Below are 16,568 nucleotides of genomic sequence, written 5' to 3' on the forward strand. Positions count from 1 at the left end.
ACCTGACATTATCTGTCATACTTTTCCTTTGTGTTCATTTATTTTGATATTGACCCCTGACAAGCAATAATTAGAGGGTCATAACTGCCGGAAATATCTCAAAAAGAAATTGTGGCCATTTTAGTGTTTTTTCATTAGAAAAATGTAAAAAAAAATAAAATAAAAAAAAAAAGAATTTTTTCTTCAAATCCTCAGTGGATTGGCTGTCAATAAATGCATTCCAGATACACAGGGGTGACAACATCCACTTAAAAACTAACTCTTAAAAGTGATTTTGCATTAGTTTAATGCAAAAAATGCAGCATTTTCTCATTTCACAAGCTGAATATGGATTTTTGAGACTTTGGCTCCCTGACTAGAAGAAAACTGGGTGCAGCCTGAACGCAGTGAACACACACAGCTGGTAGAAATTGGGGGTTGTGGCGTTGCACAATTAATCTAGGTCATTAACATCAAAATGAAGAGACATTAACCGTTGGGCGCACAGCACAGAAAAAAACAAGAAAGTTTCAATCAAAACAAAGTTTGTCAAGCACTGTGATATATTCCCTTAAAATGATCTCTGGGTCGCTGTAGGTGAAGAGAAATACTGCGGCAAAGTTAGCTTAAGTGTTACAGACAACTTTAGCAGATTTCCCTTTTAATCAGAGAAGCTGATAGTAATTGTGTTAAGGCTGACTCCCCTAGACAAGATTATTGTTCCTACAGAGGAATTAACTCTAATGAATAACATTAGCCAGAATTAAATTCAACTGTTTTCATTTAGAAAATTTTAAGTAATTGCAAAACTAAAAGACTTAATGATTGCTGTGTCTGCTGATCTGAATATGTAATCCATTTTATCATTATTGTATCTGCTTGAATAATTACTGTTTATATGGTAAAACTGAATTGTGAGAGTATTTAGAAATATTTTAATATTTTAAATGCACATTTTACGTATACTGGTTTAAATGCTAAACTCTGACGAAAGGCCAAGCTCTGACTTCTCAGTTGCTGTTAATTCAGGTAAAAAAAACAATTATGTTTGTTTAATTTACATATTTTTGGGGGGGCACTATAGATGAGGTTCACTAGGGCTGACATTTCGTTTGACCAGCACTGCCTTTAACCTTTTCCCAGTGCTCATATATTACAAAACATGCCATCTTCTGCTTTCTTGGAAATCTTCAGATGGCTTAAAAACGCCTGAACTTTCCAGTTGTTATTAATAAAGTAACAGTAGCACATAACTTCCCCACTTTACAACTTGTTCTGAATATAGCGTACAGCATTGCAAACACTTCACAACTTTTTTTTTTTTTTTTTTTCCATCCTGGTGCATCACCTTGCAGCAGCATTGCACCTTATGACAACACATCACATGCTACCAACTGGATATTAACACACTGGCTGTTTTGAATGTGCAGTGTCTGATTCAGTAGAGAAACCTGAGAGGACTAATTATCAGAGGAAGTGAAGGAGACTTTACTGAGCTAGACGCGAGACATGAGAAACATCAGAGTAGCTTTTATTCTCCGTTGTTACGAAGTGCACCTCAATGAGGAATCCAGTTGTTCAGCTGCATGACTTGAAGACACTTAGTTGCCCAATTAAATTGCCAAAACTTATGTGTTCTGGTTTTTGCACCAACTTTGAAATACCTTCTAATTAGCAAATCTTTATAGATTATAATGGAATGCTGATCACAATAAATGTTACAACCAGAGACAAGTCAAACCAATCTAAAGTACTGTATCAGGAGATTTTGGAATGATTGGTGTTGGGGTCATGAAGCAAACTATAACTGCACATCTCTGTTTGTCAGCCTACAGAAGTGTTAGCATAAACCGTGATTAGCACATGGCTAATTAGCATATCAATATTGGGCACATTACTGAAACTTCTTACATTGTCACTGATAATATAGAAGCATTATTTCTTTCCTGAACAGCTGTAGCTCACCAATCACTGAATTAGTGGGAGATGGGTGGCAGAGTATCACAGTTCAGTGAAGCACATAACAGCGAAGCCTTGCTATGTTCTGTGTCATTATGACACAAGATGCTGAATTTAATATTCTCCCAGAACAGTTCCTGTGTTATTTTACTTTCTTATTTCAAGGTTTAATTAGAGATTTTTCTGTTTTACCGTGGCACAGGTTAAATTAAAAGTAATGATTGTCCTATATCCTATTGGATATGGCACAAGGAGGTAGGTCTAAGTAAGTCCTGGACTTCTACTTCCTTCCATCAGGGCAAGCTACTATTTATTTTATCAGGCTCTGCGATTAACATAAAACATGTGATGTATGAGTGCCTGTCCAGCGTGTACCCGGCCTCTCCCCAAATGATTGTTGGGTTGGGCACCAGCTTGCCCCACGGCCATTAATAAAATTTTTTGCACATAAATGTTTTTTGCATTAACTTTTAACCTAAAACGTAAAGGACTGTTTGGTTTCATTTATCAGTATTATTGCGTTTTATAATCTGATGAAATGCAAAGCAAGTTTTTTTTTTAATGCAGGAGTCATAATCTGGTCCTCAACTCTCACTATTCTGCAGAGTTTTTAATTTATTCTGCTGCAACACACACAAAGTAAGTTAATTGCTAAACAGCAGACTTGTCAGAGATCTATAGAATTTGAATCAGGTGTGTTGCAGCAGGGAAACATGTAATACCAGCAGGATATTGGGCCTTGAGAACAAAGGATCATTGATAATCTACACCTCATATCACACGATGTCCAAGCAGAGTTTTATAAAGTGAGTTCAGTGTGATGAGCACATTTTCAGCCTTACAAAGTGAACATAAATGATTCAGATTAGCACAGCACTCATTCAAAGCCCTCCTAACGGAGCTGAAAATGAACTCGGTGAGGTGGACATGTGGAGGAGAGAGTCAACAAGAAGCTGATATAAAATTAGGAATGTATGTTACACACAAAATTAGGGAGCTTACCTAAAGGTGACATCTCTGGTACCCCTGCTAGGTATGGCCCATCAAGAAACTTAGGCTCATTATCATTGATGTCCTGCACCTTGACCACAAACTCGGACTTGGGCTCTACAGGTAAGTTGGTGAATCGATCCACGGCTTGAGCTTGAAGGGTGTAGTAAGCCTGGGCCTCTCGATCAAGGCGCTTCGTGGCGTGGATGTCTCCAGTGTTTTCATCAATGGTGAAGATGGAGGTGGCGCCCTCACCAGAGAGTACATACTTCACCTTTCCATCTCCCTTGTCGACATCAGAATGCAGCTGTTGACAGAAAGAAGAACAGAGAGTAGTCATAAAAACACTTCATAATCTATTGGTGCAAAGTATCTTTAATATTTTAGTGGCAATGCCCGACTTAATAAAGGATGACTGGAGGGCTTCTGTCTCACAGGACTGTTTGATTAAATTCTGATTATACCAGAGAGGTTGATACTTCACATTACCTATTCAGAGATAACAAGCTAAATTCATTGATTGAACTGGATTAGAATTTAAACTATGTTGTGTTTTACTACCTCTCATGTCATTCACATAATCTGAGACATTTCTATCTTTCAAATGTGGCAATGCAGTATAAATACCTTGTTTAATCCAAAGCTACATAGTTTTCCAGTTAATGAACAAAAATTCAACAAAGTCTGATTTTTTTGTGACGCAATTAAGGCTGCACTTATTGCGCAATGAAATACTTAGTATTTAAACCGTGTGATAAATTTAATCACATTTCAATGCTAATGTGTTCAAAGAAACAGAGCAAACATGTGGTGCTGATGGGACAAACATCCGAATCAGATCAAAAGATGAAAATGGGCACGATTAATGCAGAAATGTTTTATCTCATCACCCGACATGATTTAGGCTACATTTGCCACAAATAATGGAATCTAATTAAAAGCAAACACTTGTTGTTCTGGCAGTAATAAAGTAATTTCACATTCAAACCTCCATACATCAACAGGCTTAACTTAAAACACACTCGCACACACACACACACACACACACACACACACACACACACACACACGTGTGTCTGAATCAACGGAATAACAATGATGTACCAAATGGACTTGAGTTTTCTCTGTTCATGGACTCATTATTATTAAAGAGATAAAGGAAGCTTGGGAAATGTTCTTATATAAGACATATGCTAAGCACTCTAAATGTGATTCAGCTGAGATGGAAATCATTCTGCTCAGGTAGAAAACTTTCTTTTCTTCCTGTCAGAAAACTTTTACTGAAACCAAAAAGCATTGGGAGGTAATGCTACATTACAAGTGGATTTCTATTGCCATTAAGACCATGGAAAGTATATCTATAGACTAAAGGAAGTGTACTTTCACGACTAACACCAAGAGCTGAGGTCATGCAGCATTCGGCATGTAGTCAGACTAAACCTAGTACAGCCAGGTCAGAATTAGCATAACAAGCACCGCTGAATTTAAAGCTTGTACTTCAGAATATGTTCCAAAATATGAGAGACTATGAACAATACAGAATAAAATTTCCTAAAAAAACTTTTTAAAAAAAAGTATGCTGTGCCTCAAACAGAATTAGTGGCGTCTCTACCAGTATCGACATACACAACATTTACAATCATTGATGGCTTCTACACATATCTTGATACCATCTAGTTCAGGGGTGGGCAACTCCGATCCTCAAGGGCTGCAGCCCTGCAAGTGTTCACAGCTTCCTTGCTGCAACACACAGGACACACATCAGACTTCTTTAGCAGACGAGTGCAGAACCAGTCTGCTAATTACCCATTGATTTGTGTCAGGTGTGTTGCAGCAGGGAAACATCAAACGCTTGCAGGACTGCAGCCTTTGAGGACCGAAGTTGCCCATCTTTGATCGAGAGTGTCTTGTATGTTTTAGCTGATATCTTCAGCAACTTGTTAGTTGTTATGTATTCAAGCGCAGTAGGATGGTGAAGAAGGCTCAACAGCGGCTCTACTTCCTGAGGAAGCTGCGGAAATTTGCCATGTAGCCAAAGATCCTCAGCAACTTCTACAGCTGCATCACTGAGTCCATCCTGACCAACCGCATCACCATGTGGAACAGCAGTGAAGGACCGCAAACGCCTGCAGAGAGTGGTAAAGACTGTCACAAATATCACCAGGACCCCTCCACCCTATCTGGAGAGTTTTTACCACAGCAGAGTCTGCAGGAGAGCTGCCTCCATCATCAGAAGCCCCACCCACCCACAACATGGACTATTAACATTCCTACCTTCAGGCTGGATGTACACAAGTGTGAAATGCAGGGCTACCAGACTTAAGAACACCTTTTTCCTCACTGCTATCAGACTCCTGACCAGCTGAGCTGACCATGCCTCCTGCTTTTTACACCCTTAGCATCCAGAGCAAGCAGCAAAGTAAGAATTTCATTGTGCAGGAAAACACAGTTCTTACTTTGCATTTAACAATAAAAGCTTTGATTCTTTGAATCTATATGTATGCAACTCCCTTCAAGACCTTGAACAATACTTATGTGTAGATATTGTATTTTTTTAAGTGCCTAATGTCAGCATGCCTTCTTGCTTCTAGTAACGGTAAATTTCAATTTTAGCTACATAAGAAAGGATTTGATCAGAACTTCCAGCCAGCTAATATGTCAGTCCTTTTCATTTTAACTATTCTTTTGGGCTTTCATGTCCCAGTTGAAGACTCAATAACTTCCTTCCGTTTTCAAACACTTGATTTGATCACAGTTAAAATTTCTTTGCAACCTTGATTTTTACCGTTCCTCTAAATGCTTTCAGTCCCACAGCATAATGCAGCCTCCAGTCTTTCATTAGAAGTTAGGAATTCTAATTTTTTTTTTTTTTTTAGTTTTACTTATCTTTCTATAAATTGTCAGATGTAAAGCATTAAAACGAGCTTGAACATCATCGCTGAAACACTACTGATCATCTCAGTCAGTTTTTTGCGAGGGTTGGCTTTGGCTTTTTGTCAGTTTCTTTAGAAAATGGCTGCATCCTTGGAAGACATCTAGATTCATTGTACAGTGAACGATGTCGACTAAACGCTCTACAATCTGCCTGAAGCCCCTTGCATTAGTCATGTTTTTTTTTTTTTTTCTCAAAGCTGTACCCATCTTTACATACTTCTTTTTATTGGGTTATCTTGTATTACTGCGCAACTTCTTTATACTATTAGGAAATTTAATTCAGTCAATGACATGCTTAAGCATCTCTTACCAACAATCACACCTTTTATTCAGTTAAACATCATTAGCTGAAATCACTGAGTCTTGTTTGTATATAGTTTTGCTTCATTACATTTGTTAAAATATTAAAGATGTACCTAAAGGGAGGTTTGATATTTGCATTGCACTGCACTAAAGCCTTTTCATTTTTGTTCAATAAAATTAAAATAAAAGGCAGTTTTCCTCAAAATATTCCTATTTCTATAATAGTTTAAGAATACCTGTAATTCTACAGGCATTTAAAGTACATTTTTATTTTAGTAACACATCATATACAGTAAATGTCAAGATGGTTGCATCTTCCACCCATTTTCATCTCAAAGCATATTAGTTTCCAATTTGCAAGTGAGCTGTTGTTTCTTGCAGTGGCTAAAATGAGTGGAAATAATTATGTGAGTTATTCAGATGTTACATAGACAGATACACCTTGCAGATGTTTTTAAAGGAGCCATTTTTATACTGAATCTTTGTAGTTGCTGATGACAGAGATTAACTCTCAGAGGAGTGTGTCAAGACTTTAAAGACGACTTTCAGACCTTCTCTCAAAGCACAACTCCAACAAAATCATCCTTGAACAATTCTGGAGAAATAAATGAAAATTATCATGACAAGTAAGCAACTCTGAATAATTCTGTTTGAAGTAAGAGTTGTATGTTGGCCGCCAGCTCCTTTAAGACGGAGTGATCACAGTATATCTGAGGAGAAGGCCATGGCCAGGATTGAAAGATGGGCATACAGATCATTTTAAGCTGTCAGCACTAAGCAGAGAGTATAATTCTGTTTTTACTTTATCACCTCAAACACGACAAAACACCAGCAGAGCTTGCTGAGCGAGTGTTTCGGGGCATGCAGTTACTTGTTCTTGACATTTAGTGTTAAAACTTTGCAGAATAAAGCTTCAATTGATGCTTTAACATCTGCACTCAGTAGCGCTCTCAATCTACAAGATGTTTTAAATCTTGTTGCTTCGTGGATCAATAATATGAGGAAGGATCAGCCTGAATTTATGCATCTGCCAAAAATCAAACTGCTCTACTGACTAGGAAATCGCTCTATACTGATAATAAATAAAAGGTTGGAGACAAAAAATTGGCATGTACATGTTTAGCTTGCAACAGAAGATAATCAGCAGGACTAACTAGCTCATCTGATACATAATCCAACCAATTTGAAAATTTCTGTGTATCTAAGTAAAAAAAATTAATTATCTGATTTTTTTTTATTTATTTTCCCATTAATATTCAACCAAATAATTCAATTGAAATAGTCTTTTTAAGAAGAATGAATCTCCCGCATATCATCAGTGCTGCGTTTGTTGAAAACATCTGTATCCCTGTTGAGACTTTATTGATAAGGTTACCAGAAAGGACATTCCAGTCCCCGCTTTAGCCGGGCCTTGAGGTTTTGTTGAAAAGAATGCAATGCCAAAGCATTTTCCAGCACAATACCATCTCTGCAAACAAAACCACAGCTTTTTACCTTGGTTGATCCAATGCCATTTGGTTCTCCAGTAATTTTAACAAAAACTGAACAGATTTTACAGATAAACTGTGCAATGCTGGATAACTATGATATCAGATTTTAAGAGAAAACACAGATTGTGTTATTAAATCTGGGCTTTTATTCAACACATGAACCAAACAAAAGTCTGACTTGATGTGTCTTAGCTGAGACTGAACATCTTGGTTGCTAAACATATTTTTGGCAGCTCGACATCAAATGAATGGCAGCTAGTCGACCAGTGTACTCAAAGAGTTTCCTCACACTGTGTGGACAAGAAATGTAGACAGGAATGTTTTATGCTTGTTGCAGACGTTAATTACGAGAAATCTTTCTCACACTAGAATTCTATTTAATCTCTTAGTGATTTATTATGGGAGGGGTGTCTGTGCTTGAGCCAGAGACTATTTTTGTTGAAATTGATCTCACTCTGCACATTTATAACTTTCATTGCTAAGTTAAAACATGAAAGCCATTGACAGAATGAAATGAAATTAAATGAATGAAATGAAAAATACTTTATAAATCCTACATGTAAATTAGAACAGCATAAGATATTTAGTGTGTATTATGTTATTTTTGCAAGGGCCAGATTACTCCACGTATAAAGTCTCTCTATATATTTTTTTCAATAAAAATGTAGCTTTTATTTAGAGAATCACTTAGATCTCAAGAACACTTCCAGAAATCAGTGTCTGTGACCACAGCCCACAATGCCATACAAAATTATCATCCAAACAAGAAAGTGGACGTGATCCAGAAACATTGCCGTCAGCTTAGAGTCGAAGCTCATTTAAAACAACTGAGGCAAAGTGGAAAACGGTTCGGTGCCAATATCTGAGATTCTATTTGGAAATTATAATGCTGTGTCCTTCAAAGTAGAGAGGAGAGGGTCTTCCCAGCGTGTTTTTAGTACTCAGAGTAAAAGCCTGCATCTCTATTGGTATGAGACTTCATTGTGGCCTCTAAGGAACAAAAAACTCATACATCTGTAAAGGTTTTCAGAGCAAATGCTCCCAGCCTGACAAAATCTTTCTCAATTAAAACTTTGCACATTTTAGCAAGAAAATGTATCGTTATTTTCCCTTTATTTAGTCATAACTCATTCATCAGGGAAGTCTCATCACCTTTTAAAGAGCACATTGCATCTATTAAATATAATGGCTTCATAGAAGAAGAGCCCAGGTGGTGTACTGGTCGGTCTGCAGTCCAGAGCTTTGATCAATTGAAAACATCCATCCATTCATTTACTTAACCTCTTAGTTCAATTCAGGGTCGAGGGAAGCTGGAGCCTTTCCCAGCAATCATTGGGCGAGAGGCAGGGTACATCTTGGACAGGTCGCCAGTCCACCGCAGGGCTCCATTGAATATATTTGGTGGATAATTAAAACCAACATAAATAAGACTCCAAAGTGTTGAGCAGCAAGAATCCCATGGAAAAGAGATTGGGATGACTTTCCTCTCCCAAAAACAAGTATTCAGATGTTTACAGACTGAGAACAGGAGAGAAAAAAAGCTGATGGTGCCAAGAAGGTAAATATTTCCATGTAACAGAAAAATGTCTCAGTTTTAATGTTGCTTTTTTTTTTTTTTTTTTTAGTTTGATTGGAAATAAAATACTTACTGGAAATCATTGCATCCACTTTTATTTGCATTTTACACAGAGTCCAAGCAACTTTCCTTTTAAAGTGGATTGTATTCCACTGTTAGCACAAGCCCTCAGTTTCAGTCAGCTGCTTTCTCTGTCACTGTGCTCTCATACTATATATCAGCACAGTTTAGTTGATTTACATAACTCTTTAAAAATGACAAAAAAAAACAATAAAATTGCTGCGGTTTGTTCTTGCCCCATTGAAAAACAATAAATTGTGAAAAAAGAATAATATTACCCATAGCCTTAGAATCATTGTGTAAGGCTATTGAAGTGATGATTAATGACATTTCAGGGTTCCTTATTGGACGAGAGCTGAAGTCGCTTCTCAGTAAAAACAGTGTTGTTTAGTCAGCCTGCCTGGTGTGTAACGTCAGTGTTGTGATGTTCTTTACTCAAAAAGAAAAAGAAAATGTAAGTTGCCACCAGTAAAACGCCTCTAGATTATTTTGGCTGTGCCATGAGTAGAAGATGACTGTCCAGCATTGAGGAGAACTGACATAGCTTGTCTTTACTATCTGAAAATTCATGTAGGATATAAAAATAAAAGAAGATAAATTAATCTCTTGTGAATTACTCAATATTTACACTTTACATGAAATATCATATCTGACCCATCACAGAAAAATCAGCTCAACTTGCACACGAAACAAAAACAGTTATTTAATAGGGGTGGGGAAAATCGAATCGAAAAAGCGAAAGTCGGGATTTTTTTGCTTCACAATTTTAAAATAGATTTTTCTTTGTTAAAAAAATTTTTTTTTTCAAACAAAAATAATCCAGTATAATTTTTTTTTCATTTTTATTGTATTTATTGATCTTTTTACTTGTCTTCTGGGGTGTTAAAGCAGCACAATGATAATCTGGCTACTGTGTCGTTTTTTTCTAATTGAAATCAAGAAATATTACGAGCAAAAAAATGAAGTGTCATACATGTATTTTGTTTTTAATCTACAAAAATCAGCAATATCGAAGAATTGTCAGAATTTAATTGAATCGGCACCCAAAAAATCGGAATCGAAGTTACAGCCCTATTATTTAATATATCATAAGGGTCATCGTGCGGCTATTCTCCACATATGAGTCTGGATGTAAGATTCCTTATTAACACAGAGGCTAATCTCCCATCACTAACCTTGGAACTACCCAGCCATGATGCTTCTTATGTAAACTGGTTAAAATGAGTGTCCATAGCACATCTTGCTCCTGGAAAATGTGACATTTATGTGGAGGAATTTTTGTCTTACACAATCTATAGCGTAGGTCAGCAGCTAACTATAACTAATAAAAGAAGACAGGGCAAAGGCTTGGTCTCTTTCTACTTGAGCTGTCTGATGGTTCGCCAGAACTTCTTTGATGCTGGAACACTTTTAAGATTCTCGCCACGCCCGACCTGAAGCTCAGGAGTACAAAGTATCCAGCGAAAGTTTACAGAGAAGCAGTTAAACATTGCAGGGATTATAGCATGCATGCGCTTGCATTGGCACCTTTCAGTTAAATCCTGCTCTCTTTGTTTATTGTGTAGAGCTTAGAGCTTATCGAACTGCATTTTATTTATAACACAACACACTCATACAAGATTATTATTAAAAGTCTTCTTTCAATTTATCTGAAAATGTCAACATCTCATTATGGGATAAATAACAGTGGTATTTCAGGTTCCATGCCAGTGCTGCAGGGGTGGAGAATGATTAGGTCAATATTATTTTGTTCGTGATGACAGACTACATGCTGAACTGGGGATACAACACCAAAGGTCTTTTATTAATGGAATCCATCAGCCTCCTGATGGATGTCACACTGGGGGCACGGTGATTGCATTGGCTGTGTCCTCAAGCCTAAGCATGCATATGTGGCCTCTCATATAGAGCTCACTGTGTTTACTCACCATCTCCTGCTGTCAAGAGCAAAGCTGAAGTAAACTGTCGCTCCTGGAGAGAGTCAACATTTAATCTTAGAGGAAGCCATCCGTGGCGGTTTGTTTCCAGTGAATGCCATGGACAAGAAGGACAAAGCTGACAGGCCACAAAGCATGCAAGCTGGGTCAGGGGTCAAGCACACCATGTGGTCTTTTCAGTGAGTGGTTTAGCTAAATTTCCAACTTTCTGCCACAACAGAGAAGCTACTGGCTCCACATCTCTCCATCTCATCACTGTTGAGCAGAGCATGGAATATGCATGGTTAGACATTCGCATTAAGAGTAAAATCTGACCAATCACTTTTATCTCTCATTAATCTAAACCGTTTTAAAACCTTCACTTCCCCTTTGCAGGTGTTATTTGAAGTTTCAAGTCTTATAACTTTGACTGAGCGCTGTAGCTGCTTCACTTGCAAAAATGTAAATAGTAGCTTAGCATTTTTTTCGTAGCTTCCCCTGGAGATAGGCATAAAGGAGCATGTAGCTCGGTGCCGCTCTAAGGCACTCCCGGGGAATGTAAGGGATCTAAACAGAATCTTCTGAAATCAGTGCAGACACTTATCGCTGCTTTGTATACCAGCGGTTCTCGGGGGACCAGCCTGTTAGCTTTGTGTTTGCTTGTTTACCATACATAGAGGAGGAGGGCTCAAAAAAAAAAAAAAAAAAGACAATCTATTGATTGATGCCTGTCCTTTTACAAAAAACTACTCATGCATTTCCATTTTCAGCATTGCCTTTAAGTGCAACATGAAAACATGTTGGCAGGTGTGTGCCATGCAATGCCAGTGAGAGAAATGTGCGGCATTGACAATCATAGCAAGAGTAAGTGGAAATAAATCAACTCAAACCCTGCGATTCATGTTTCAAGCTTTGTGTATGTGTCTCTCTTGAGGAAAGTAAAAAGTGTTTCATACAAAAGGCCGTGCACAATCAAAAACGGACACAAAAGTTTGAGCAATACTTGATCCATTACAGTAAAAACCGCTTCTGCTGCTGCTGCTGCTGCTTAAGAACCCTCAATCAAAAGACTGCCCTCCAGATATTTCACAGAACAGCTCAAACAGCTGGACCTATCAGGGTTTGTAAAAAAAAAGGGGCACAGGATCGATCTGAAACACAAAAACATATGTGAACCTCTGACAACAGATCTGCTACTTCCTGTTGAGATATATATGTGCTCATTCATTTCATTGCATGCAACAGAAATCATTAGTCTGCTGGTCAATAAAGATTATATTCTGGGGCACAAAATGTGAAACCAGCAGGGAGCTCAGTCATTAAAGAACGTATAGATGACTGTCAAATAAAAAAAAAACAAAAAAACAGCAGAGTAAAAAGGGTCACTGTGGCAGAAAAAAGAGCTAAAAATGTAGACAGGGTCTGCAGAGCAGCTGCCACTGACATCGGCTCCCGACATGCTTGGCTTTTCATCTATTCACTCGGCCATGTTCTGGTGAGTAGCCATGGCGCTGTGCTTTGAGAGGCTCATTGGCTCAGCAGCTCCTCTTTCATATCAAGTTGGGAGGTGGGGAATCAGCAATCATTATGGAGAGACTGTTGGCTGTCACACAGTGGTGCACAGATGCTTGGGATCTGCTCACATGAAGGTACACTTATTGTGCCTAAGTAGGATAATTATGTTTCACACGTATGCTTTGTTATGTATTTGTATTGTTAAATTGCTTTGTCTATTAACTGTAATGCGTTTTTACCAGGTTTTGAAACATTTTTATTTGTTTCATGTATGTAAGCACCATATTTGATGAGGCAAATTCATAAAATATTTCTATGACAGTTTTACGTGTTTTAACAGAGAAATGCGCTCTCGCTTGCTAATTGCTGAGATAGGCTCCAGCCTCCCCAATGATACTGAATTGGACAAAGCTTTATGGAAAATGAATGAAAGAAGGAGTAAAACGTGCCTGTTCACAAAGAGAGGATGGATTATTGACAGAGAATTAAGTAAATAAAAAGAAAGGTAGTGTATTTTCAAGGGGAATTTCTACTGAGTGCCTCATTTTTAACATTAAACATCAGGCAACAACTGATTCTTAGTGGCGATGGTGCTTAATGGTACCTCAGGTCAAAGAACAATACATTTTACACTTTCATTTGAACCACCATGACCCAGTATCTTCAGTCAGCTGCTGGTTGCGGTTGATTAGGGTTTTATGAGCTATATATCCATCCATCCATTTTCTACAAGGCAGTGCTGTGGGGACTGGAATACATCCCAGCAGCTAACAGGTGAGAGGCAGGGTACACATTGGACATGGCGCCAGTTCATTGCAAGAAGAGTAAAAGAGCCACTAATGCTTGCATTCCCTTCTATGGGGACTTTAAAATGACCAATTAACCTGACACGCATGTCTTTGGACTGTGGGAGAAAGCTGACGTAACTAAGTTTATTCTAAGCACCACACCACCATTCAGTGACTAAAATGTGATGTGTTCATAAATGATGTGTTATCATTATTAGACCCGTGCATGTAAATGTGTTATTATTGCATAATGCATACATTAAATCCTGCCGTTATTTCATCATGTGTTTTTTGTTGTTGTTTTGTGTGTTTGTTTTTTATTTCCAAAAGTTCTTGCTCACTGGCGCTGAACACACAGAAAAAACTCATGCAGAGGCACCACAGCCAACAGTCAAATGTTCAGGTCCCAGAGCCAAAAGGGATTGCCTGATGGCTGACCAACTTTTACTCCTACAGAGCAGTAACAATGTGGAGAGTTTGCAATGACAGTATCTGAGGCAAACACTGTGAGCTAATTTATCAAATTTAACATTTTCTGTCTCGTACTGACAAATGAATGAAAGAAAAGAAAGAGAAGAACCAAGGAAAAAAGGAAGCAAGCAAGTGGTAAGTACTGCAGATGCAGAAGCATATTTAGCTCAAAGCAGCTAACTGTCTCCTGTTTAGTACCAGGGTCTCACCAGGCTGAAAATAAAAAAATAGATAACTTGGACAAAACTCTTTTTTCAGTCATCAAGTTAAATGTTTTTCTAATTAAACTAAGAAGACAAGCTAAGAGAATTTAAAGAGAAGAAATCTGAATAAAGTCCCACCAAATGTGCATATATGGAATTTATACATTTTGTAAAGTTTCATCTCACCTCAGATATTTTTCCTCGGTGTTCAGAAGGAAGGCAGCTTCACAGGGCTGCAAATTCATCCTGCTGTCTTGTTATCTCGTGATTAGTAAATCATGAAATGCCCATTCTTATTTGTCTTAGATATTTGATTCTATTTCAACATTTCCTCTTATGCTGCTGCTCTTAAGAGCCATTTATTTGTTTATTGTTTGTAAACCAAAAGTTGGTGCATTTTCTTAGCAAAGATTTTAAAAGAAGAGGATATTTTGCTGATAACACTGTGATTGATCATGAAATCCTGATTTATCACATACCTCCATGTGATTAACTATGTCTAAAAAGTTTAATTAGGACTCATTTTTACCAATAATGTTAATACCAACAAGTTCAGAGATAGGCTAATCCCTCATACATACATATTTTATTTTACCCACATCTTTTATTTATAACACAGTGCGTGCGGAAAAAAAAAAAAAGAAAAAAAAAAAAAAAAAAAAATATATATATATATATATATATATATATATATATATATATATATATATATACATATATATATATATAAACTTTTTTTTCTTGGACTAGGTTATAAATAAAAAATGTGGATAAATTGTTGATAAATTTACCAATTATATGTGTTATTTCTTACAAAGCACATAAAAATCAAAGAAATAAAGTACTAACTTCAGACATTTTGAACTGAATGTACACAAAAGCAACAAGGCAGAGTTGTGATAGAATGGGACACTCTGGAGGGATATGGCCAACAAGAGTGGTTAATGAGTTTGAACATTGTTTGGTAAAGGAAACTACATTCTTATCAATGTTTTCTTTCATTTGCACAAATCTGGTGTATGCTACTTGTAATACAATTTTGTGAAATATGGTGAAACATCCCCAAAGTGCAAGTGAAGGTGTTTCATACTTTGTTGCCTTTCGGGAAAAAGCTTCACCTTCTTAAAATCAATTTCTATGAATCATACGTTCCTTTGTCTTGTAGCTAAAAAGTTGGACTGTTCACTCAATTCTGTTGGAAAGTGAAGGAAAAGAAAGAAAAAAAAAGAAATTGGAAAAGAAAAGAAAGAAATTGGACAGCGCTCAGATATTTTGCCAATAAATGAGATGAACAGTCCACAGGCTGTGCTGCATTAGTAATGCACTGCCTCCCATCACAGCATTGTGCATTGTAAACTATGTTTGTGAAGGAATTTTGCATTAGTTTAAAAGTTACACATCTGAAGAAACTCATGTAGAGTCTTAGTGGGTTTGGCTGTGAGATCTACTAATTAACAAGCTGATGTTTTGACAAAATCCGATCCCCTGCAGCATCTGCCCTCTGTTTTTTGTCCAATTATTAAAGTAAACCAATTATAACTGTACCAAAAACATTCAGCTGTGTGTTCATTTCAGTGAGTCAAAGCCAGTGGGTTGTTGTCAGTGGCTATGTTGATAATCAAGATGATAAGCTTTCAGAACATTTTTTTTTTTTATTTTTTAACTTAACTTAAAAAATTCAGGGCAGCTATTCTCACTTCATTGTCACACAACATGATAAGGTAACATACAATCAACACAATGACCTTGAAAGAAGTCATTCAACCCCCTTCTTCTATTTTCTTCTTCCAGAGTTCGTTGGACAAATGCCACCTTGTGCTCAAGAGAATCACTTCCAAACCATTTGTTTTATTATAATTGTAATGATTTGTTAAAAGCCCAATTTTCTGGCCAGTATTTCTTTGGTCAGATACTACAAGCTTAGAAATAAAGCGTTTGGTTTGTGCTGAAGCACTAGAATTAAACTATTTGTCAATTCGACTCTAAATTTCAAGCAAAACTCATGGCCAAATCAAGGGTGCTGTACTTGTGTCATCAAATAATTTAAGTAAATACCATAAAAATAAGGACTTATGCACACGATGGCTGCCTTCTAGCAAAAATGGTACAAAGATTGTATGATGGTCACCTGCTGAAAACCAAGAAAAGCTCCTTTTGTGTTGATATGGCTAAAGAGGAAGGCCAATATTTGTTTTCAGCAAGCAAGAAATAAAAAAAAAAAGTTGCAACAAGCATATCCATTTTTTTTTCTTTTTTATGACAGCTGAACTGCCAGATGTGTGTGAGAAAAAAAAGCAGCTGCAGTCAGTTGAAGACAGATCACCGAGTTGAAATGTATAGAATGGTACAGACAGGAAATGAAATGTAGACCAAAGTAAGTGAAG

General features: G+C 37.1%; 1 protein-coding gene across 1 annotated transcript in view; it reads right to left on the bottom strand.

Moving 5' to 3' along the window:
- The window catches only part of LOC306770594 (cadherin-7), a gene marked incomplete at both ends in the record, with an annotated part of 137,841 nt that overhangs the window by 84,001 nt on the left and 37,272 nt on the right, over nucleotides 1–16,568 (bottom strand). The window contains one exon of the mRNA XM_079259476.1: nucleotides 2,941–3,235. Coding sequence (XP_079115602.1) covers nucleotides 2,941–3,235 — 295 coding nt within the window. The remainder of the gene's footprint in view (nucleotides 1–2,940; nucleotides 3,236–16,568) is intronic.

The sequence above is a fragment of the Telmatherina bonti genome (genome assembly GCF_933228915.1).
Source record: "Telmatherina bonti genome assembly, chromosome: 20".
Lineage (NCBI taxonomy): Eukaryota > Metazoa > Chordata > Actinopteri > Atheriniformes > Telmatherinidae > Telmatherina > Telmatherina bonti.